Genomic DNA, 25,152 nt, shown 5'->3' with positions numbered 1-25,152 from the left:
ATAGGAACAAAGTGAAATGGCTGCACATCAAGTGCCTCTGGGTTTTGGACTGAGCCAAGCTGAACCCATTGAAAAATTGTGGCTAGAATGGAAGAAGGATCTTGAGATGTCAACTGCTCTGGACGTTTGAATGGAGACATCTCTTCTGTGGAGGGTTTTGATGGGACCTATGAAAGCAAGAGGAGAAATCAGTATAGGTAGCTGAGGAGGGGCTTAGTCCTGGGACCTATCTAAATCCCCCAGTCCTAGTAATGGAGCATAATTCTTCGTTCTGCTATTTCAAATCAACCGAGTGCCTTTCCATGATGCTCTGTGACTTCTGGGGCACCATCTTATCCTGTCTCGAGTTCCTGCTAATGCCCAGACAGAAGCTCTCATGAGGTCTAGCAAGACATTTGTTGCTTGAACTTGGTATCCATCATTACCAAATGTCTCTATCTTCTCTATCCTGACACTGGTGAGTTTGTGGATCTTCAGATTTAGCCCAGTGTGGGCTTTTCATCCTTACAGCTCCCTACTAGCCATTCTGTCAGCCCCACAGTGTAAAGCAGAACAAGAAACACACGAGTCTACGTACAACTACTTTTATTAAGCCGGAGTATCGCAAGTTTGATTATGTTTTGCCTGTCCCCATTTTCATATACTCCTGCGAATTAGGGGGGCTTCCATCTGAGAAGTTTATGCATTCTTTCTTGTTTCAGACCCATTTAGCATCTTGTTGTTCTGTTGATGGATTTCTCCTCTCTGTGTCAAGGTCAGCTCTTCACTTTCTACTCTTTCCAATATCAGAGGGAGTCTCATCACATCTGGAGAATAGCTGGTCCCCCATCTCCAACTTAGCCATTCTGCTAAGCATAACTAACCATGGATGTTTCCTGCAATTGCTCTTCTCCCTTTAAGCCCTTCAAATCTTCTTCTCCCTTAGTCCCACTGAATTAAGCCTTGCTTGAATGGTCAGGTCTAGCTGGTCAATTCAGGGCTTCCATCTGCCGATGGTCGCAGTTCTAAGCCTATGCATTATATGTGTGCGATCCTAAGTGGTCTTGGCAATGCGGAAAGGTTGAAATTACCGATAGAATTAGGACAGGATAGAACCAGGGGTAATGCTGTGCAACTTGGAGGAGCATTTCGGTTAGCTGCGCATGGCTGCCTTTCTCATCAGGGACCAGCTTAAGGAGATTTCTTTGTCACTGTACCTGCTTAAGCAGCGGCTTGGCCCTTTTTCCATTACAGATCAACCTTTGGGTTCTCCTTCCCGAGGCTGAGTGAGTTCAGAAGTGGCACAGGAGAAATTGGCTGGAGACAAAAGATCTTCCTTTCTTCCTCCCTTAATCCCAGGATATTATCCATTTAGTTCCTTTGAAAGACTCTGCTCACCATGACAGCAGCGACTCTACGGTGGGCGGTCTTGACTAGTCAGCCCATTTGCGGCAACCCAACGGTGCTTTTTCAAAAGGCATCTGGACTTTCTTTGTTTTTCCTTGAAGATGTTTCACTTCTCATCCAAGAGCTTCTTCAGTTCTGATAGAATGGTGGAGAATGGAAGGATTTATATTCCTTGCGGTCCTTCCATTCCCCACCATTCAGCCTGAAGAAGCTTCTTGGATGAGAAGCGAAATGTCCTCAAGGGGAAAAAAAAGAAAGTCCAGTTGCATTTTGAAAAGGCACCTTTGGGACAACCAGAACTCACTGTCTCCTGTTTCCTGGACTAGCACCTTAACCACTAACCTTAACTGGCTCTATGTATGTATGTATGTATAGATTACGTCCCACTTATGATGCTGAAGGCTGGGCCAGCCTTAAGAACAGTTTCAGAGGGACGGCAGACAAGATGTAGCAGCAAAAGCTACCCAGAATCTTTGGGACCTTCAAGATTGATTATGGCTCAACTTTTCAGAACTACCAGAACAAGGCATCTAAGGAAGGACAGGCCGTGAAAGTACATATTATGGGGTATAAACAGTCTGTTCTCTTGTATTTATGTATCTCTTTACCGTTAAGGTGACAGAAAACTTCATGACATTGAGAACAGAGAACATCTCTATAAGGTCATCTCATTGACCCCTCTTGTCTAGTCTCCCAGCCCGGGGCCCTCTTGACCTATCATTCTGAAGCTCCCATCAATCCATCCAGCCCATGTGTTACCCATGCTGGCTGGGGATGATGGAACATTGCTTCCTTTTCAACACCAGAGGCAACTCAGCTCTACTCCCAACTCTTGGCAAGGGGGATACAGGGAAAATCCTCCCCATCAAGCCCCAAGCGCAGTCTCAAAGGCCAAAAACAGCCCAGGGACAGGAGGTTGGCTGGTGTGGAGACACTTTTGATCTGCAGCTCCCTTCTCCTACCAAGTAGAAGGAGAAAAGCTGGGAGCCAGTGACCTGATCAGCCTCAGCAGTAAGAAAGCTCTAATTTAAATTGCAAGGGGGCACCGCAGGCAGGCAGGCAGGCAGGCAGCTAAAATTACACCCCTCTTTGTCACCTCCAATTTCTCAGAACGGCAGCGGCCAATTTTTTTCTAATCCCAAGAGAATTTTGCTAGCAGCAACGAAGATGGGATGTTTTGTTTCTTGAAGTCTGCTGTTTTTTCCTAACTATTTTTCCAGAACACAAACCTTGGGGGGGGACTAGGATGTATATTTGATGGGGGGAAAATGTACAGAGAAAAATGTTATTCAGGGTTATTCCAGTCTTCCTGCCCCAAATTCAATAGAAGAACTGGTTCTGAAATGGCCTGGCTTCTCTGTGCTGAAAACCAAGGCACAGTTCTGCCCATTGCATCCCATTATGAATTTATCGCTCTCCCATTTAATGCTTTCTGACATTACACCAGATCTGGTAATTGAAGCTAAGGGCTGTTAATTCACTGTCTTATCAAGAGGAGATTTGGAGGGGGGGCGCTGAAGAAATACCTAGATATTGAGCCGTGCTGGCATGGTGGTTAGAACGCAATATTGCAGGCTACTTCTGCTGACTGCCGGCTGCCAGCAGTTCGATCCTGACCGGCTCAAGGTTGACTCAGCCTTCCATCCTTCTGAGGTCGGTAAAATGAGGATCCAGATAGTTGGGGGCCACAGGCTGACTCTGCAAATCGCTTAGAGAGGGCTGTAAAGCACTGTGAAGCGATATATAAGTCTTAAGTGCTATTGCTATATATTGTCAGAGGACTCTTGGTTTTGAAAAAGGTGCCTTGGCTATAAATTTTCTCCTTGCCTTACAAATTTTACTAATATCTCCAAGAGCCAGTCCAGGGAGTTATTTTCATAATGGTTTAATGTTTTTCCTCCTTTTCTTCCTCAAGACAAGATGGCTGGAGAAAAAAAAAAGAAAGCTAAAAATAAGGTTTTTTTAAAAAAAAACCCCCACAAGGTTATAAATATTATTATATTTTTAAACGGTCTATGGTCTCAGTTCTCTTCTTTGTTAAGAAAGAAAACTGAGAACTATTGTTAAGAATGACAATAATAAATGGCATCCATTTGTGTTAGTAAACAGCAGCAAAAAAGCAAAGCAGCCAAGCTTCAAACAATATTCACGAGATGGCGTCTTCAGGGGTTTGGAGGTTATCTGTGGAAAGTTGAGGCAACTCTCTCTGAATTATAAGGCGGTTTGCCTGGTGGGGCTGGGCCTCTGCTGAAAGGCTGATTGGCTGAGTTGACTTCGGATTTCAGGAATAGATTTAGTCCTTATGCGACACTTTTTCATATATATGTGGGCTGAACATGATGGAAAATATAGTCCAATTTGTGAAACTGCAACTGGACTTACAGTGTGACTTCAGCTCTCTTTTGCTCCACAGACTGGCGAAGGTGACAGATGTGGGGATTGGTTGAAAAGTTACCTTTTCATTATACTTGTAACTGTGAACAGGCATTTTACAAGAAAGCATCTAAATGAGGACTACCTGGATACTGTTTGAGGATTTTGGATATTTTGCACAAAAAAAATATTGCCCTGCATTGGGAGGACAGAAAACCATTTTGACCCTCCAAATTGCCATCTGTTTCCTAATATATACTTCTGGTCATTTTAATTACAATTTAGAATTCTGTTAAAAGTTTATTTGTCACCATAAGCTATGATGCTGCTTGGATGTAGTCCCTTGGAGACTTTTTCCCCCCAGTGCAGTATAAATTTGTGTTAGGACCGCAACTCTGCCAACCTCTTAATCAGTGAGTTAAGAGTTGTCTGGTCCAAGCCTTTGAGACTGCCCTTTGGCGGGGCTGGCCGTTGCCGTTGTGATGCAACACATCAGATAAGCCACTGCTCCAGTCTTGAGGTCTTCGGGAGTGTTTGATGATCCTCCTCAACTGATCTCCTTCTGAGGAGGATTGGAGCAAGGGGCTTCTACCGCCTCAAAGACCGAACCACGTGTGGACTTGTTCCATTGTAGGCATTGCTAAGTAGCCCATAGCAATTCTACATCCGGTGTGCCTATTTGGGAAAGCAGGCGTTGTTCGCTTCTCCAGGCCACGTTTTGTGAGGATGGAACAACTTGGAATGAGGGAGATTATTGAGAGGTTCCCGTGCTTTCTCCAGAAGTGTTTTATTGCTGGTTGTTTTCTGACCAGAAAGTACATTGGGGACTCTGCTGTAAAACCACTCAGAGTTCCATCTATTCATCTAAGGCTTTTGTAAACGACCTTGCCACCCACTCACGCTTGGAAGACGGTGTGAAGAGACGAAAGCACAACAAGGATCTGCATGAAGGGAACAGCAGGAGTGGCTCAGATTGCATTGTGAAGGTTTTATCCCAGGCTCTCTTTTTCTGAGGAGAACCAAAAATGCAAAGGATTCATGACCTGGTTTGCACAGAGAGGATTTGGCTGCAAAAGCTTCTTGCTCATGACGGCTCTACTAACAACCCTATTTCTGTTTCATTTTTTAAAAAATGTTTTGTTCCTGGAAATTCTTTGAGTATATGCCAGTGTAAAAAAAAACAAACAACCTTATATACAAATGTGTGTTCTGAAAGAAAGACAGGGCATGAATTAGAAAAAAGAAAGAAAGAAAAGAAAAGAGGGAAGGGAAGGGAAGGGAAGGGAAGGGAAGGGAAGGGAAAGGAAGGGAAAAGATGCCCAGACACACATATATGCACACAAGGAGGGAGGATGCGTAAATATCCCATGCTTCTTATGCAAATGAAACAAGCTGCATCCCCCGTTCTAGACAACAGAACACAGCATCCTTGTTCCCGTCTCTCTCACAGGACATCCGTGGGCACCTTCAAAAGGCAACCTGGGGGCATCTGGACAGGCGATTTGTTTTGAATGCTGATCAGGAGATGCTGGCTGCATAAAGCTTAGGAAAGCTCCCTCCAAAGGGGTGCTTGGCCCCTCCGCCCCAATTAGCAAAGGGGGCCGATTCCTCCTCCTCCTCCCTTCCGTTCCATTCTCCACTGCCTGAGTCTTGCCAGGGGGGGAAGTCAGATGCTGGTGTGGGGAAGTACTTAAGAGTGGCAGAAAGCTGCTAATTGAAACGATCACAGGGCTGTTAAAATAATCAAGCTAAAGTTTTAATGCAAGTCAATTCCCATTGCCAGGAGCACCATTTACATGGAGAGCCCCATTAAATTTTTAGAGACTCGGCAGTAATGATCAATTGGGGAAGAGGCGGGAAGACCTACTATCTTCAACATTTTCTGCTCATCTTCTGGTCCATTTTAGTCTCCATTTTCTCACCTGACACCTGCTATCTTCAACCGGCATTGAGACTACAAGTCCCAGAATCCCAGGCAAGCTGGTTGGGAATTCTGGGAATTGAAGTTCACTCGCCTTAAGGTGAGTGAGCTTCAGAAATATTACTCTGAGGCAAGGGTGTCCAACCTTGCCTACTTTAAGACCTGTAGACTTCAGCTCCCAGAATTCCCCAGCTCCCACTTTCTCCATCCCAAGAATGTCCCACAGCGACCCTTTGAGATACTTTGCTTTTAACTGGGTGGGTGGGTGGGTGGCTGGATGGAAGAACTGCCATTGGCCGGGTCTGCAATGCCATCTAACAGAAGAATGGATAGGACCTTGGAGGTCTTCTAGCCCAATCTCCTGCTCAAGCAGGAGACCCCATACCATTTCAGACAAATGGTTGTCCAGTCTCTCTTTGAAAGCCTCTGGTGATGGGGCACCTACCACTTCTGAAGGCAAGCTGTTCCATTGGTTGATTGCTCTCACCTTCTCCTTAATTCCAGGTTGCTTCTCTGCTTGATTAGTTACCATCCGTGGCTTCTTCTCCTGGCTTCAGGCACTTTGGAGAGGAGGTGGATCCCTCCTTCTTGTTAGTAGCTCATGATGTGCACTGGTTTCCACAGCTTTTATTCTCCCAAGGGGAGAGAGGTGCTCAAGTAGATATGGCTACTTAAAGCCAGTTTCCCCTCCTCCTCTCCTCTCCAATCCACTTTTCCTTTGTCTTCATTTTTTAGCAGCTACTTCTTGATGCTCGGCTTGTGCCTCTGCAATTCCATGCCTCCCGTTAAGGTTTTTTCCTCGTTCTGAAAAGCAGCCATTTCTCCCAAGCCCAGTGCGGTTTCTCAGAGGCCCCTTTAAAGCAACTCATCTGCAGCCGGAACTGTCAGTATTGAAATTGGTGGCACCACTTTCTGCCCACGGATGGAGCAAGATGCTGCAGCAGGACCGCTGGGGAGGGAGGGATTTTCAGGGGCTTCTTCTGCTAAACGGGATCTGCAAAGGATCTCTGCTGCAACAGCAGCCTCTCTTTGTAAGCAGTGGGTCTCTGCACAGCATGCCTTGCTCCCTGGGCCTCTTCTAATATAGTGGCAGGACCTGGAGACAGCAGAAAAGAAGAGAAAGACCTGGAAAAGGTCACAAAATACGAAGACCTGCAAAAAGAAATGGAACAGCTGTGGCAAAAGAAAGCAAAGGTAGTAGCAACAGGAATAGGCGCCTTGGGTGCAATCCCAAAACATCTGGAGCACCACTTGAATATCATTGGCATTGACAAAATTACCACCAGTCAGTTGCAAAAGGCACCTTTACTTGGAACAGCTGTTGTCCTGTGACGATACACGCCATCGAACAGAAGCATCTGCCTATCCCAGGTCCTTGGGAAGAAGTCGACGGGTGGACAAAATTGTCTCTGGAGATTCTCAGCCATCTGGGTCCCGGTTGTCCCAAAGGTGCTTTTTCAAAAAGGCAACTGGACTTTCTTGGGGTTTTTTCCCTTGAAGACATTTCACTTCTCATTTGGACAAAAAAAAAATGGTTCATCAGATGAATATCTGATGAACCATAATAAACTGGACATTGCCTGCCTGACAGCAAGCCTGGCAGATAGTTGGTTTGCAAAGCAAAAAACGCAGAACAAGGTAACGCTAAAACTATGAAAGAATAAAGACAAAGGAGTAAACTGCACACAGGCAATCTTTGTGCTAGTGACTCCTGCACAAGGACACCCCCACCCCAGTTTAATTGGGGGGGGGTTGTTTTTCCTGCTTTCTTGTTTGAGTTCAACAATGGTAGCAAAAGATATTCTGTACATTTTAAAAATCTTTACTGGTTATGAACCATTTTTTTTAATAAACAAGCAGTTAAGCTTTGAACGACAGCTGCAATTTTGGCTCTCACTTAGTGTCATCACAACATCATTATGTTGTTGCTAGGAATTCTAGTTTGTGTGTCTGAGAGAGAGGGAGTCTGTGTGGTTAATCTCTCTCCCACCAAAATATGCATGCAAATAAACAATTCATTTATAGAGCAACATACAATTAAATAGCCTGGCTAATGAGTGAACACCAATTATTGCCCTCTGCATAATATTCTCACTTAGACACACCACTTTGCGAACCAAAGGCGGAAAACAAAATGTCACGCCCACTTTACTCCTGTCGTAACCTCCTCGTCTTTCCACAACGCTTGGCCTCAGCTGAGGAAACAGGGTGAAATTCACTCAGTATCGCTCAGTATTGCAGAGAGGTCTGTCTGACAAGGGGCACCTGGTGATAAATGTGGCGGTGCCTTCTCGCCTCTTACTCTTCCGCGGTGTCTTCTTGGCTGTGAAAAGGTCCACCTCTTGGAGGCCCATCTTCTTCAGATTAAATTTACTCCCTTTTTAAAGGAACTTCAACGTCCCTTTAGATATCGCCCCACCCGCCCGAGTCCTCCTCCTATTTCTCAGAGCAGCTTTTGGGGTTCCAGTCCCAAGGCAGGATGCCCAGGATCAGAAGGAGCCAAGCCATCTTTGACTTGCCATTGCTGAGCTGCTGCAGAGAAGATGCTGGACTCCACGGACCAGCGAGAGCCATCGCTCTACTTCTCCGCTGATAGGCTTCCCAGGGTATTGTGCCATCACCCTCCCCGCCCCCCACAAAAGAAAAGTAAGCCACCCAGAGTACTGGACACAAGATGGAGGGCAAATAAATTTCACCATAAATAAAATAAAAATAAGTAAAATGCCGGAGCAGGTGACGCAATTGAACTCCAACTGTTCCAGTGTTCTAGAGATGCTGCTTCTACGTTACAAAAGTCCTCTTCTAATTTCCCATCATCTTATATTAAAACTATGCTGGGGAGGGAAAGAAAAACACTCAGATTTGCAATTTATACCCAAGAGTTCTTCTTCTGAGAACTCTCATGGAACTGGTGAGTTTCCACCGAGGGGGGGGGGACCTTCAGCGCAAGGCTACAATTGGTTCTCCAATTGGGGGTGATATTTACTCTGGAAGATATCAAGAGCTTTATTCTGAGACCAGTAAGCAGACATGAAGGAAACAAATGCACAAATAAAAAGCTGCTGGGTTAGGGTTGTATCTTAGCGCTGCTGGGCAAATAAGTCCACTGGGGGCTTCTTCTAGGAGGCCCCTCCTTTTAAGCGGGAGTACTGCTGTTTACAAAAGCCTTTGTGTAATTTCCCATCATCTTGTATTAAAAATATGCCAGGGAGGGAAGAAGAAAAAAAAACATTCTGAGTTGCAATTTATCCCCCAGAGACCTTTTTCTGTGAAATCTATTGCAATTGGTGATAAGAAAGTAGTATTTGGAAATCCTTGTTTTCATTGAAGTTATTTTTGAGTAGACATCAGAAAAATGTAGCTCAGAGCAAATATTTTAGCATTTATCTACCAGTCCTGTGGGTACGATCGCTTCTACGTTTAACCACAAATATTTAATCAGCTTGGAAAGCTGCAAAGAGAATTCCAAGAGGTGTAAAGCGATGCATTAACAAGTCACACAAGTCTCCGTCAACACCCGAGGGAACCGGGCACCACAAAGAAGGAATGTTGCTTCACGCCTTGGAGAAGCAGAATCCAGACTGGAGGCGGTGCTGGGAAGAATTGGGGAGATTCTCCCCCCCTCAAAATTCTGTAGGTTTTATCACCAGTCTGTCCAGGTGGGGGGCGATCCTAACCCTAACCCCCACACACCTGTCCTCTTTGGAAGAGGCTATCAATAATTGCCTCGGCTTTCTAGGTTAACGAAAATCCATTTCTAATTAATGCAAACTGCTTGCTAGTTTGGAATCAAACTAATTGAACCCTTGGAAGGGAAAGGTTAGCTTTTTAGACACCTGCTAGTCTGCCTTTTAATCCGGGTCCAGGTGGGCTGGACTCAAAGGGGTTGGGGCATCAGGTCAGCTCTGCTCCGTATCTCAAATTCCACCCACAGAGATGCAAAACTCCTGGGAAATCCTTAGGGTGGGCTACAATCGCTCAATGAAGTGCTCATTTCACAATACCGTGCTCTACTTAGGGAGAGTCCACAAACTTTTAAAATTTCTATAGTATCTTGAGGCAAGAAGCCAAATGGGTAAGGACTAACACATCAGTAGAGAAAATTGTGAAGCGGTTGTGCATCTAAAGCTCCCTTCAGTGGACTGTGGGAAGGCAACAGAGTGACAGGAAGAGAAAGAAATGAATACCAGAAAGCATCTTTGTAGGTTGAGGACCAGCCGTGGTGGATCTTGGGGATGGCTCACTCCCAAGAACCAGCCAAGAGAGGGCAGCAGCAGCCTAGCTTTCGCCTTGGAGAAGGCGTCCCTGCGTCCCCGTCCCCGGCCCTTGTGGGGCTCCCAACCTTTCCTCCAGGGGCCTCTGGCCTTCTCCTGTCCCCTGAAGGACACAACATCGTAGGCCAGGCCTCTAGGGTGGGCTGGAGAGGACCTTCTAACCGCACTGTGTCTGGCTTTCCATTCAGGTGCCTTGTGTCCTTCCTGTGGCTCACAAAGGCCGCTTCTCCCTTAGGAGCGAGAAGCACACCACAGCTGAGAAGCCTCTTGGGGTCTTCCTCGGGGGGTGGTGGTGATGGAGGGGGCGGCGAGAGGTGCCGAAGGCTGCAAACCCTTCCAGAGCCAGGGCTGGGCGAGAATCGCCCACCCTTGTACCAACTCCTCACTAAGGAAGTGCAAAGATGCTGCATTCCCTCTGTGCAAATGTCTCCAAGATTCCTTTCGAAGGTCTAAAACCAAGGACGCTCCATCGATTGAATGCAAAACACTTTGGGGGGAAAGGCAGAACCCCAAGAGAAGCTCCCATGATGATGCTACAGGTTGAGGGTGCCCTCTAGGGACCAAAACAGTCCCCCGAGAGCTGTCCAAACTCTCTGTCTTTGGGAACAAGTCCCAGCCTCTCCCTGTCCTGGAATTCTTGCACGCTCTCAGCCAGCCAAGCGGCCTCAGCCAAAGCCTGCTCTGAACCTGTTAGGTGAGGTCGAGAGCTGGAGATTTAGCATTAAACGAGGCGGCCTTGTTTACACACCGAGGGAGGAGGAATCCACGCTGGGCCTTTACTGAGCTAAACGCTTCCTGAAAGCTGAGTCTTTATTCCAAGGGAGTAGAATATTAGTGAAATGGCATATTGGGAGGCTGGGGGGTGTAGACCCTCCCAGTGCAGGTGGCTGTCTAGCTTTCACTTAAATGCTCACTGCCTCCCGGTGTTAAATGCGAACATTAGCATTTTAATCACTTCCGCGTGAACGCTTCCTCCCTGCTGGTGTCAGCCACAGCTCTGAAACCTGATTGCTGAGGCTGCCCCCTCCCCTAAGAGGAAGCCTTGGAAATTCCATCTTGCAAGATGGAAAAGGGTCCCATGAAAGAGGCTCAAGTGAATAAATACAAACTTGCATTTTATTGATTGACGGCAGCAATATATCAATGTCCAAAAAACAAGAAGAAAAAACAACTTGCGGTATAAAAAGCTCCCCGTGGCCTCCTGGCCCTTCCGCCTTCCTCCCTTCCTTCCATCCCAACTTTGGGACCGGAAAGGCTGAGGGGCAGGCGAGGTCAAAGGCCTCCCGGGATCTGCCTGGGGGGGGCGAGGGGCGGCAAGGGCTCTTGGCGAAGGGCCCGAAAGACCCCTTGTGAACTGCGCAGGAGGGAGGACGGCCCCTCCCTCTGAGTCAGTGAGAAAGAATTGGGGTGTCTCCACACACACACACCCTGCAGCTCCTTTGGCTCCCCAGTCCAGCCCCCAACTCAGCGCCTGCAATGATAAAATGGGCCGGTTTTTTAAAGACTCGGGAAGAAGCCCCCTGGCCTTTTGGCTCCTTCCCAGGAAAAAGAGGGAGGGAGGCATGGGGCACCCTGGGCTGGCGATGGGGACAGACGGAAAAGATCCCGCTTGAGAAGAGGACGGAAAAAAGAAACGGCTGACATGGAAACCAAAATCTGAACAGATTTGTTTATTAGCTGGCCAGCCAGCTCTCTGCACCCAGAACAAGCAGGGCTAGTGGCCCAGCGTGGCATGCCGGATGCGAGTTCCACTTCTAAGTCAAGTTTCTAGTCCTTGTGGCTATGGAAATACACTTGAAAACGAGCGAGAAATGTCTACCCTAAATCCGGATGGCTCATTAGGGTGGCCAGCTCTGTGGGCGGAGGGAGATTTTCAGAAATTTCTCTCCAAGGTAGCAAAAAAATAATAAATTACATCCCAAATAAAATCCCAGGAATAAATTATGCAAATAAAATGCCAGGTGCGGCATCTGTCTCTCACACACAGAGATACGTGTGCATACACATCCAGACTGTTGTGCGGTGGTGCTTGCCCTGTTGAAGCACAGAAAGTCTCCCTGAATTAGAAAAGGCTTCACATCCAATGAAGTGTGCAGAGGATCCCAGTCCCAGACACTCTGATGGCTCCGAAGACCCTCACAGGATCGCTGAAGTGTGTTCTTCATCACCACACCCCTGCGAGGGAGGGCGCTCCGCCTTGCCAGAGGAAAGTTTTGTGTTTTGTGTTTTGGGGGTCTCTTTATAGAAAGGGCCTGGCGGGGTGGGGGTCCCAACCCCCACCTCTGCAGGGTGGTCCTGAGCTAGAAGGCTGCCCCCCCGCCACGACCTGGCTGGCCTTAGCAGCAGAGCCTCCCAGGCGTGGCTCCCTGGCAGATGGTCCAGGTCTTTGGCGTCCATTGCACGGAGTCCCTTTGGCTGCATGGATTTCGCTGGGTGTTCCGTGGGACCCTCAGCCTGCAGCAGCCCCCCCCCTCTTTAGTCCAGCTTGCGGATGTAGCCGTCCACGGTGGGGATCTCGACGTCCTCTTTCTTGACTGGATCCGCCATGTCCTTGTACCGCTCTCCCCGGTGACACTCCAGGCACGGCCCCCAGGTGGGTTTGGGCTTGCAGCAGGAGACGATGCGCTGGAAGGAGGAGGAGGTGGGATTCAGGGGCTTTGCTTGTCTCCTGGGGGCTCTGGGGTCCTTCTGCCACCTGCCAGCACCCTCGCCTTCTCACACACACCCCAGCAGCACTCACCTGCCACAGGTTGCCTTTGGACCTGGAGATCTTGTAAATGGCCACTATCGGGATCCAGATGAGGCAGAAAGTGATCATGCACCAGCCGACGGCAGATCCCCACCCTGGGTACTCAATCTTGCCATACTTGGGGGGCGCAAAAGTGATCAGGGACCAAATCAGGATGGCCTGAGAGGAGAGAGAGAGAGAGATGAGAGGTTGCACATACAGCCTCAAGCAAAACATGCCTCTCTTCCAGATGTACTGGACTTCAACCACCATCATGCACAGCCAGCATCTCTTACACAAGGTATTCAGATTCTGGTGGTCAAAAAGTGAGCCTAAAGGAACCACAATTAACTTCTGGGCCACTGGGATGTGGAAGAAGCAGATGACAATCCAGTTTATCAGAGCCTTAACACAAATCCTGCCAAAATCCAGATCTTAACTCCTTCCTTCCTTCCTTCCTCCCTCCCTCCCTCCCTCCCTCCCTCCCTCCCTCCCTCCCACAGTGGGTAGCTTATCTTTCTCCAAACTTGGCCAGCAATTATTGGTGCATTTGCTGAACCTCCAGGATTCTGGCGTCGAAAGAGCAAACACCCCCAGCAAAGAGGCAGCCTACCTGTGGCATGCAGAATTTGGCCCACTGACTTTTTGTTCTCAACCAAAGTGTCAAAGACAAAACATTCTGTGGACTTGGTCTGTGTGTGTGTGTGTGTGTGTGTGTGTGTGTGTGTGTGTGCGTGTGTGTGTGTGTGTGTGTGATCCAGCCAGGGTCAAAGATAGCTGTGAATTCTGTCTTGGAGGAGAGCCACAAAGGAGAGCTCCACCCTTTTAGGGGAAGGAACTTCACAGAGGGATGGATAACAACGGGCAGAGACAGTTCGCTCCCAGCCTCCGTTCCTTCCATCTTGCAAACTTTGGTTTTTTTCCAAGCTTGCTGGTCGTGGCTGGTTTTGTTTTGCTTAGAAAATTATTGGCATTCATAGAACGATGTACTCAGGAGGAACAGGACCTGCTGTTTTCGGAAGGCGTGTAATTTTAGGCAAATAATGGGCCTCCCCACCAAGATGCGTCTCCGTGGGGTGTTCATTGGGCTTCCCGAGGCTTTCTTCCTCCAAGCCCTTCAGGTCTCTGGGCCACTTACCAGCAAGAGGCAAGGGGTGATGAAAAACCAGCAGGCTCTCCACCACAGCCAGAAGAGGAAGCTTTTCTTCCCGATCATCATCTCAATGTCTTCAATGAACCGGTTTCCCCCTGGACAGAACAGCCACGTGGGCGGGGGAGTTAGTGCTGAGTTTTGGCAACGGGGCGACTCCCCAGAGTTATACGCTACATGGGATTAGCTCATTTTGCCTGACGCCTGGCCAAAATTGAGTCGTGTCTCTTTAACAGCGGGCTCTGGGCTCAAATATACCCTCTGTGGACTGGCACAACTCATTTCCTTCAGATAATCTTTCCCACATAGGATGTCTCCAATTGTGCTAAGGGTCAGTCTCCAAATCTGAAGGACACCCCCCCCCCCAATGGAAAAGCTTGGAATTGAGTCTCAGGAAGGAAAAGGACCTTTTATTTCGCTTGCAAACTTTGGAGGCTCCCCCAAGCAGCTGCTCTACCAAATGTCTCCTGCAAGGACGGCTGACCCTGGATGGAAGTATCTCCAAGGCTTTGCACTTGAGGTCAACCTTTGTCCTGCTCATCAAGGAGAGCTTGGATGGGTTTGAAAGGCTGCTGAGAGTCCAATTTGCTCGTGTGTTTTGGAGTTTGGGGAGAACCGTTGGAGGAGATCCCAGCAAATATTTACCATAAATCCAGCAAATTCCCAGCAGTTCCAGGATAGCTGCAAAGAGGATCCCCCAGCCGGCACAGAAATGGTCCACCAGGTTGACCCAGTAGATACCTGCCTGCGAGAGAGAGGAGGAGGAGGTGAGACGTTGCCTTTCTCCCCAGGAAGAGGCTCCCCAACTTCCCCCATGGGGGCTTCTGGCGCCTCAGCGTAAGGGAGGGTGGGGACCAGCCCTGGCGGAAAGCCCTCCTCGAGTCCTACCTGGGTCACACAGACGAGCCCAAGCAGAAAGAGCAGCAGACACAACCCCATCGTCACCACCACTCTCATTTTCTTCATCACTGCGGGGTAGAGGTCTTGGATAGTGGTGGTGATGGTTTCTGCAGGACAAAGAACGAGCACAATTAGGGTCCGCCGTGGGAGAGGAGAAGGGGAAGAGGGCCGTCCTGGCACTGCTGCTCTTAGGCCAGCTCAGCCAGCTTTACCTCCCTGAACCGGGTCCAGACGATTGTTACTTCAGAATGCCTTTTCAGATACTCACCTATGGTGGCAAACTGGGAATCGAGACCCAGAAGGAGAAGCATGAAGAAGAACAAGAAGGACCAGAGAGGGGCCACCGGGAGCTGGGACAGGGCTTCAGGGTAGGCCACGAAGGCTAGGTCAAATCCTGCCAGGGAGCAAAATCAAGGATGCCATCAGGAAACGTTCTTTCTCGTGGAAACAGAGATCTGTGTGAACAGCCAGCAGCCAACTGAGGCCAATTAGGGCAGCTTTCTGTGATGGTGGAGGTGTCCACCAGGTGTGTTTGGGTTCAGCTCTCACCCTCCAGCAGTTTGGCAGAAATGGGGGGTGAACGTAGAAGAGCCCAGCCCAGACAGGAGACAGCTGGGTGGAGAAGATCACATTTAGTGAAATGATCTAAGTGTTACATCAAATTTGAAGGGTAAAAAGAGTCATCCTGGATCACATCTGAATCCACAGTGACCAGAAATCCACAGTCTGACAGCAAATCCCACGCTGGCTATTGAGTCCAGTACAAATGTTCAGTCTGGTTGTCTGGACAAGATACGGATTTCTGAGTACAATTTCAGCTACAACCTGGAGGGTCAAAACTAACCAGAAGCTTCCAGATTCTCAATTTAAAATGCAGTCCAGACATTCTTTGGAAAAGTCTGGACTCCATTTGGAGATTTGGAAAGTGTCTTTCTATTGTTTGTACACAGAATCCAAAACAAAGCACGTTTTTTTAAAAAAAATAATCCACCTGAAGATCTGAAAGAGGCCAGAAGCTCACCCCAGACGCAGCGGCCCAACGGGCTGAGCTCACCTGATTCGACAACCTCAGAGACCTTCTTGTTGGCCTTGAAGGCCATGTGCCCCAAGATGGAGAAGATCGCAAAGCCGGCAAAGACACTGGTGCAGCAGTTGGTCACACAGACGAAAATGGCATCTGCGTAGCAATTGTTGTGGAATTTGTTATAGGAGGAGAGGGCGACCAGCCCACCCCAGGCGACAGAGAGCGAGAAGAAGATCTGTGTGGCTGCATCTTTCCACACCTTGAAGAAAAAAGAGGAAGAAACGTAGGGGGTCACTCTAGCAATCCCACCTAAACCATGGATGGTGCGTGCTACACAAGCCATTGCAAATATTACAATTACTATTAGCCGTGGTGGCGCACTGGTTAGAATGCAGCATGGCAGGCTAACTTTGCCCACTGCCAGCAGTTCGATTCTCACCAGCTCAAGGTTGACTCAGCCTTCCGTCCTTCCGAGGTCAGTAAAAGGAAGACCCAGATTGTTGGGGGAGATATATGCTGACTTTATAAACCGCTTAGAGAGGGCTGTAAAGCACTGTGAAGCGGTATATAACTCTAAGTGCTATTGCTATTAAAAATATGAATATTGGTTTATTTTGATGGAGCTCTTTTCCTATTTGGTCATAAAACTCAACCTACCCCATTAAGGTGTTAATTCTTACAATAAGGTGCTCAGCTGGTAGATTATTGGTGATGGCAGGCAGATATCCATAGGGGTTTCTTGGCCAAAGCATGAAAGTTTTCTTCCATTATTTTGTTTTCTTTTACTTCTGAGTTTCCCAACTGAGCTTTCCTTTTGTCTCCCATCCAAGTATTACTCCAGCTCAAACCTGCTTAGCTTGTCTGAGATTAACTAAATGCTGCCTCCTGGCAAGATAACTCTGTTTTCGTAAAATTAGAACCTAAGATGAAGGTTAAAGAATTTTGTTTGTCTGTCTTTTATAGGTTCCATTCCAGCTGCCCTCCATGGGCTGTGGCGTACCAACCTCTGCGTCGGCAAGTTTGGTGAAATCAGACTGGCTCCCGATGTAGTATTCAATCCCGTCACGGGCACCTTCCAAGGTGGCACCTCGCACCAGCAGGATAATCAGGACAACGTAAGGGAAGATGGCTGTGAAGTAGACAACCTGCAAGGTTAAACCACACTGATTCAGAAAGAGATCAGACAGAAGTTTGGGAAGACCAACGGAATATTTTTTTATTTTTTTTAAAGCAACAACAAATGAGTTCCCAAATTCAGATACAGGTAATGGTGGGGAAGCTGATCGTCACTGGATGCTGCGGCATCTCTGGCCTTCCCACTCATGCCCTCCTGATGGGTATCTGCAGAGCGTGGGTCAAAATCTGCAAGATGCTGAGTGGGGCTTTGATTGCAATGAAAGTCTTGCCATCTTGCAAATTGAAGCTTCCTCTCAGGAGACATCCTGCCTGCTGTTTGATCCTTTCTTACTAAGGATTCAAGGCCATGGTGGCGAACCTATGGCACGCATGCCAGAGCTGGCACGCAGAGCCCTCTCTGTGGGCACGTGCCCCATCGCCTGTCCTGGGCCTTCAGCTGGGTTTTATAAAACCTTTTGGGTTTAGGAATCCGCTGCTGTGTGAAGGTTCAATCAGTCAATTTCAACTTCTTGTGGGGGAAAAAAGATCTTGCAAAGTTGGAATTGATTGATTGAACTTTTTAGTCCCACCCAGTCTGCCGTTACCACCACAGCCATGCCCACTCAATGGGCCACACCCACCCTATTGGCCACACCCACCCAACGGGCCACGCCCACCCAGCACCTGACAATACATAAGTGGGTTTGGGGTTGCAGTTTGGGCACTCGGTCTGTAAAAGGTTCACCATCACTGATTCAAGGGATACAACCTGAGATATCTCCAAGCAGGACAGATGACCTGCCTCTGAGCTGTATTTGCAATGCAGATGTCTCAAGCATCAATTTCTGTTTTGTGTTGTGACTGTGACAACACCAGCATGTGCCATTCATTTCTCCATTCTTACTCTGCAGATACTCCTAGAGGTAATACTCTACAGAAAATTAAGTCTTTTTAGTGAGCTTGGAATCTCCTCCAGGAAAAGCCTGTAGATCAAGTGACCATCGAATTGTTCACCTGCACCCACAGAATTATCTGCTAAATTCTTTGCAGGGAGGACCCGAAAGTCACATCAAATTGCCCTAGACTTGACTACTTCCAGGCTCTTTCCTTAGTGCCTCCAACAGCGCCTCCAAGGTGGCCAGAACAGGAAGGGAGTTGGCATCTCTCCTGGCACTTTGGAAAATCCTTCATGCCCTTGGAATGCCATGGAACCAGTTCTTTGCTCTGAAACCAGAGCCTCAGTTGTTCTACTGCAGCCACGTGCCAAGTGCCTGTGCCTTCAGCCACCCTCCACTTTAGCTCATGGGCGTTCTCAGCTACTCTGGCACATGCTCTCCGAGGATCCTCTTCACCCCAAGGTTGAGGTTGAGGAAAGGGGCCTGAAGTAGCCCCATATTCCAATGCTGCTGGTGGTGAAATGAGAATCCTACAGCACGGGCTGCAGTCGGCCATCTGGGGCCATGTGGCTCCCCTGAAGTTACCTTCCCAGAAGACTTGATCCCTTTGAACAAGCTAACTGCCACGATCAGCCAGGAGAGGAGGAGGCACAGCGCCAGATACCACACGACCACGCCGGTGTCGTCTAAGTTCTCTGACCGCTGGAGGACTTTTTTGCTGCCGGAGGAAAAGGAGAGAAGGATGAGCAGGGCTGTGCAGCCTCAACCAGGATGGGTGAAACTCGGCTTGCGCTGTGGTTGAACCAGAATCAGCTTGGGGTGTGGATGAGTTGGGAAGAAAAGCTGGAGGAGGGTGCCAGATACTGCCCAACCACAATCCCCAGCATTCCTCAGCTCTGGCCATGTAGGTTGGGACTCCTGGGAACTGTGGTTTCCCATGCTGACCTAAGACACTTGATCTTAGCACAAGTCCTAGTTTCGCTTTGGGCTGCAGTCCTGCTCAGCTTGTCTCGGTCTTCCCCACGTGGCCTGCTGGGTTTTGTAGAATTAATTACAGGCTCCCTTCTCCTGCCTTTAAGTGGCTGCAAGGCAGGGCATGTTTCTGGAGGCAGAGAAGCCTCTCTCCAAGTTGCATATCTGCCCACACACCTTTGCAGTGTCTCATGCTGTCCCTCTGCTTTCGTAGCTCTGTATCATTCAGACATCATCAGAGAAATATATGACGGGCCACACCAGTCACGGTGCAACTAACACCTCTGCAAAGAGCATTGTGTTTTTGCTGTTCATGCAGGAAAGACTCGCTCTGGGGAAGCTGGTGTAGATGCACACTCCTGGGCTAGAACATCACCAGAGAAGCCAGCATGTGCCCCGAGCTGAATTCCATGGTCCTCGCTTACTCAAGAAAGGCTCCCCCTCCACCATCCCCACTATTTGGGACAGATAATTAATGATAGGCCTGTTTCTCTCTTCCCCTCCAGCTCCTATTTGAATCTGACTGCAACCACAAGGTTCTCATGAAGGACCAGCCTGTCTGATTGTTCAGTTCTATCTACTGCAGAGTGTCCAGAATTGGACAACCTTGAGAAAGGTTGATTAAATTCCAAGCATTCCCCAACTTGTCCAGAAGTCCACACATCTGGAAATTGCCATGGTTGGAAAAGGCTACTCTAGAGCGGGACTCTCCAAACTTGGCAACTTTAAGACTGGTGGACCATGGCTGGCTGAGAAATTCTGGGAGTTGACGTCCACGAGACTTAAAGTTGCCGAGTGTGGACAGTCCTGCTCTAGAGCAGCAGGTAGGGAGGCTCCCAAGGTTTGCCTTTTTATCGCATTGAGATGGCCACCCAACCAAGCCCAGGCGAAGGCAACTCTGGGCACCCCCAACAATCCGAAACAAGGTTTGAGGGAGAGTCTTTCACAGCCTTTCCTAGAGATGTCAGGGTTTCTAGCAAGCAAAGCTGGGCAGGGAAAAGGTCAATGCAAGTTGCCTGGCAGGTTGTTGGTGAAAGGGATGCAGGGTCCCCGATTAACACTTACTTCCAATACTGCTCGCTGGGAACCTGCGTATGTGCAAACACCTGGGTGTCATTGATGCAGGTAAGGTTCTGGCTCTGCACATCTGTGTAATTCATCTGGATGCTTGTGTTGCCCATCGTGACATTGCACAAAAACACTGAAAGGAGAGGAAGAAGAGGCAGTCACAAAGTGCAGAGAAATAGCTTTCCAGAGGGGGTTTATAACTTCTGGCAGTTTTGCTTTAATTTATTTGCTAGTAAAGTTCCAGGTTTATAAGTCTGTAGCACAAGGCTTTTGCTTCAGGCTTTACTTTTTCTGCTTTTTATTCTCCATGTTGCTGTTACGAACTCTTGAAACAAGTAACCGCCCTCTCCCAATTTCAGCAAAGCAAAGAAGGTCCCCTTTGGCCTGATGGGACCAAATCTTCCTGCATCCTGTTTTTCTACCTTGGAGCCGGGCCTGGATCCTTGGGTAAGGAAGCAGACTTGATGTGATGATGCATCCAAATATATTACAGTTCCCTTTGAATAGCATTTTACCCCATGACACCGGCTTGTTAGTCAAACTGCAGATGAAAGGCATGAAAACTGCTTTCATTTGAAGATGGGCAATAACACAGGATAGTAAGAAAAGCTGGGAAATAATACGAGGAACTAAAACAGGTGCAAAATATGCATTTCCCTGTGTAGCTCTTTGAGGATCCATAGTTGGTAATGATTAAATCTGTGCTCGTTTGCATAACCCCACCTCCTCATTTGCATGTCCCCATCCCAGATGCTGCCTCCAGCTCGGATTGGAAATCAGCCACGTGGCTTTATTAGGAAAGGAAAGGAAAGCAGCTCTAATCTAATCTCTGCTCTGCATGGGGCACCAGCAACTAAACCTGGCTTTGCACCTGGAAGGATTGAAATTCTTGCCTTTCCCGGAGACTTACCGATTGGCGTCTTGCTGCATTTCTGGTCTGCCCACTCCGGGTTGCATTCGGACCACGGCAGGACCCTTTGGAAGGAGGCGAACAAGTAGTAGAGGCTGTAGCCAATGATGACGTTGTAATAGATGGTCACAAAGATGGAGATAATCACCATGGTGATTCCCACGCCTGGTCACAAAGAGAAAAGAGGCCAGACCATCAGGAGACCTGTTGTGTTTCCGAGCTCCTAGGAGCCAGCCTGCTGCTATGGAAGGAAAGCATTGCAAAGAGGCAGGCCACCTGGTTAGCTCAAAGACCTGCTAGCTTTGATGAATGCACAAAGGTAGGGTCCGCTTTGTTTTCCCGCGAGGGCAACACGATGGCAGGCAGCCTGTGTTGTAGCCAAAACAAATGTATTGTCTTGAATGTTCCTATGAGATGTTTGTCAGCATTGCTTTTTCACACGGGTAATCAAGCTGATACGAGAACCCTGCTTGTTATCTTCGAGGAGGAAAACACAATGGGGTTCAGATTGCAGGTACTGTATGCTTAGGAGATCCGCAGGTGTTTCCTTGTTTCACCTGAGATCCATAGCAAAGCCCAGAAAGCAGTGTGGGAGACGCGGTGCAATTCTCCAAAGAACAAGTGGGCAAAAAAAGGAACAAAGATAAAGATCGGTTCACGGAGAATCTGCACAAAACCCCTGGTTGGAGCAGAACGGCCCAGTCCTGCCCCCACGCCTTGGGAAACCTGCGCCTGGGGCCCCCACACCAAGTTGGCCTGGCTTTGGGGGAGGAACCTTTGTCTCCAGAGGGACCCAAACCGTTCCTCTCTTGGCCTGAGATGTCTCCCCACTTCTGAAAAGGAGTCAAGGAATGCCAAACAGCCAACAGTAAACAGCCCGACCCAAGAGCCTTGAACACCTCGGCAGAGCCAGCCACTAGAATATCAGCTGAGAGCAACCCCCCCCCCCCAGCACTGATGATGTTACCTAGTTTGGGTAATGAAACGTCTGCAAAAAAAAAAAAACCCACAGAGCTCAGAGAGCACTGAAGACCCCACAGTTGAGATTCAAACTTAAGTGCTACAGAAAGAGACTTTCCCAGGAGTCTGTCCAAAAAAATACCAGGACAAAGAACAGAACTGACCTTGAAGTAGAGGGAGAATTCTCCAAATTGACACGGGTCCCAAGCTGGCAAACTGTCCCAGGGAGCACTCCATGAAGAACAGAGGGAGGCCGGCCAGGGCCAGCATGATGGTGTAGGGGATCAGGAAGGCTCCTGCAAGAGAGCAGCATCGGGTGAGAATTCAGCCTGCTACCTTTCTCAGAGCCACAATCACAAGCCAATACTTCTGTCCAAGGCATCCGCCAGTGCGAGGAAAGAGCAGAGATCCTCAAAGAGCCAAACATTGGGGGAAACTAGCTTTTGTCTTGCAGCTGCCTACTGGTCTAGAGAGGAGGGGTGACTGCATCCCCAGCGGGGCTCTGTTCATCCTGCAAAACAGCTGAAACCTGATTTGGTGCCAATGCCGGAGAGTGTGTGGATTTGGTTTCCACCTCAGGGACAGTCCCCGGCTTTCTTCGCACGCTTGGCACATTTGCGTAATAAATGGGATGAACCTTGAGCAAAAAGGGTTGAGTGTGCCCAAGCCATTCTAGTCCTCTGGGTGTGTATCGTTTGCTTTGACAGTGGCTCCTATTGTTAGTTTCTACTTTTTGAATGGAAAAGGACACAGAGAAGTCAATGAACCGGAGGAGAAAAGAGAGGGCAGCCATAAAACCTTCCAGCTGAGCACGGGGTCCATAACCCCAAAGTCTTTGGCTGAGGCCTCAAGGTCAATGGAAGAGAAGGACAGCCCAGCTCTTGAAGGGAAGGGCCACTGGGTTGTGGTCTCTCTAAAAAAGGCCCATCAGAGCATGGAATCAGAACTTGAGTCCTCTATTTGCACCAGGCCTTCTGCTCCACATCGTAGCCATCTGGGCACATCTGGACTTTCAGAAGTTGCAGATGCAAAGTTTCCAAACAACTGAGGATCTGGAATATCCCCTCAATGTTCTGCCTCCTGGTGTGCACTCATCTCCTGACCCAACGCTCAGAAAAGGGAGAAGAGGAAAATAGGATAGGTGAAAGAATGGCCTTAGGGCACAGTGTGGAGTGTGGCAAAGTCTCAGCCCTGGTAGCCCGAACAGAGGGTCCCCTTGACCACCCACTTCCAAGCCTACTAAGGCTCCAGGGGCCCAGGGCGGGGGCTGGCTGGGGTTCTCTGGACTCGTTCTTAACAGGCAGAAAGATTTCTATAAATGAGCCTTGCCAAGATGTCCCAAACCTTAACAGGCCACAAGCGTTGCGGCTGTCTCTCTGGTTCATTTGAGATCTAAGGCAGGGGTCTCCAACCTTGACAACTTTAAGGCTTGTGCTGGCTGGGAAATTCTGGGAGTTGAAATCCACCAGTCTTAAAGTTGCCAAGCTCGGAGACCCTGATCAGAGTTGGGCGGGCTGCATCTGCCTGGGGAAAAGAAAGTCCTCATAGCCAGCCAGGTGAGCGGCTGCTGAAGGACCCCTGGGCAGCTTTGGCCATCTGGATGGGGAAGCCTCCGCAAGCCTCTCCTTGTGTGTGGTGGGGTACAGCGGCCTCTTACCTCCTCCATTCTGATAGGTCAGGTACGGGAACCGCCACACATTGCCCAGGCCCACCGCATAGCCGACCATGGACAGCAGGTAGTCCGTTTTGCTGGACCAGTTGCCCCGTTCCGTGTTCTCATCCTGCGAGTCCGCGATCTTCTCAGTGGACAAAGTGAATTCCTTTGGAAGAAGAGCGGACAGTCAGCCCGTCTTCATCGGAACAGCTTCCTTCCTGCCCGGGGCAGGGAAAATGTGCCCTGGTCTGCTCAGAGATCCTGCCAGCTGAGGAGAGTTGGCAGCTGCCCTCTCGGAGCTGCCGCCGGTTTCCTCGGCGTGGCTCTTGAAGTATTTCAGAACCTGAGCCGGGGCTGCCCCCCAAGGCGTGCTCGGCCCCTCTTTCGCTCCTGCCTGGACGCGCCTTCGGGAGCTGCACCCAAGAAGGGACGCCGGATGGTGACCTCCCGGGCGGCGGGGGGGGGCTTTCCTGTGGGGGAACCTGGGCGCCCAAACCCGGGGAGGCTGGTGGCAGCGCAGCGCCTGGCGCCTCCTGAGCTCCGGCTGCTTCCCTCCGATGCTCAGGATCGCCAAGCGCTGCGCCCGGCGTCCTCCTCTTGCGCGCCCGCCTGGCCGCTCTTGCGCGGGGCTTTTCCCTCCGCCGAGGATGCTTCTTGCTCGGCTTGCCACGCTCACGGCGCCGCCCCGAGGGAGCCCGGCAGGTCTCCGGCTCTGGGTCCGTCTCTGCCGCGAGGGGCTCCCAGTCGGGACGGACAGCTGGGAGCACAGTCCCCGCGCCCCCTTCCTCTCCTCCTCCTCCTCCTCCTCTTCGCCCGCTCACCTTCTGGCCGCAGCGCAGACAGCTGGGCAGCCGGAGCCAACCCATCGCGCTCCTTTCTTGGCCGCAGCTGCCCGGTGGGAACCTTTATAGTGCCCGGCGAGCCCGTCCCGTCCCATCCAGCCCCTTCCCCCGCCTTCCCCGGGACCGGCCAGGTGGAGCCGAGAGGGCGGGGACGGGACAGGGGCGGGGCGGGGCGGGGCGGGACGGCAGGTGCGCAGCAGAGCGAGCGCGGAGGCTTCTGCTCGGGGACGGGGGCTCCGCTAGCTCCGAGTCGCCCCCAGCCCAGCTTGGCCGGGCTCTTGTGCCAGTCTTCCCACGACGCCCGGATCCTGCCCGGCAGGCAGCTGAGACGAGCGCCGGCTTCTTCCCCAGAGCGTTTCCCGGCCGGTCGCCGTCGGGCTTCTCGCTCCGTCTTCGGGCCTTATTCTCCCACCTGCCTTTCACACCTCGCCTCCAAACATTCCCAAATAGCAAAAGCCCCCCGACTATCTCCGCCGGCTGCCTTTCCCGTCTCCGAATCGCGAGCCTGGAGGAGGGGGGAGGCGGGGAGGGGGCGCCATGGCCGAAGTGCCAGTTCCCCAAATAAAAATGCAAATCACCCTGCCCCCTCCCACGCACCTCCGAAGACGCGCTTCACACTCAGCTGACCTGCTTGCTCACTTCGAAGCCTGACACAGGAGCACCCACTCCCCACCCCCGGTTGCTTCATTCCCCCCCCCCCCCCGGAGCTCCTGCCGCCTTCTTCCCTTTGCCAGAGGTCCAGCTGGGGAGGGTCATCGGTGAGCCCTTCCTGCCCGGGCAAGATATTGCAGCACTGGCGGCTCCCTCGTGAGGGCTGCTCAGTGCAGAGCCTGCAGAGTCATCAACAACCGTCGTGTATATGCCAACAGCCTTTCTGGCGGGGCAGAAGAATCGGCTTCCGTGCCAGGCATCCAAGATCCCCTCCTTTGTGCCCAGCAAGAGGTAGCTAGAACTGCCTCGGTTCGGAGTCCTTCCTGC

General features: G+C 49.9%; 1 protein-coding gene across 1 annotated transcript; it reads right to left on the bottom strand.

Moving 5' to 3' along the window:
* Positions 1–11,087: 11,087 nt before the first annotated feature.
* On the bottom strand, positions 11,088–24,263 carry SLC6A14 (solute carrier family 6 member 14). Its single transcript, XM_081336806.1, has 14 exons — positions 24,154–24,263; positions 23,336–23,498; positions 21,843–21,974; positions 20,719–20,883; positions 19,806–19,941; positions 18,354–18,486; positions 16,761–16,901; positions 15,787–16,015; positions 15,001–15,126; positions 14,721–14,839; positions 14,478–14,577; positions 13,821–13,930; positions 12,695–12,862; positions 11,088–12,579 (listed from the first exon to the last, which is right to left on the bottom strand). Exons 1-14 carry the CDS (start codon positions 24,196–24,198, stop codon positions 12,430–12,432), a joined length of 1,917 nt encoding a protein of 638 aa, XP_081192932.1. The 5' UTR covers positions 24,199–24,263; the 3' UTR covers positions 11,088–12,429.
* Between the last annotated feature and the right edge of the window lie 889 nt (positions 24,264–25,152).

This window comes from Vipera berus, assembly GCF_964194415.1.
Source record: "Vipera berus genome assembly, chromosome: 11".
Lineage (NCBI taxonomy): Eukaryota > Metazoa > Chordata > Lepidosauria > Squamata > Viperidae > Vipera > Vipera berus.
This window is presented reverse-complemented; position numbering and strand designations above follow the sequence as displayed.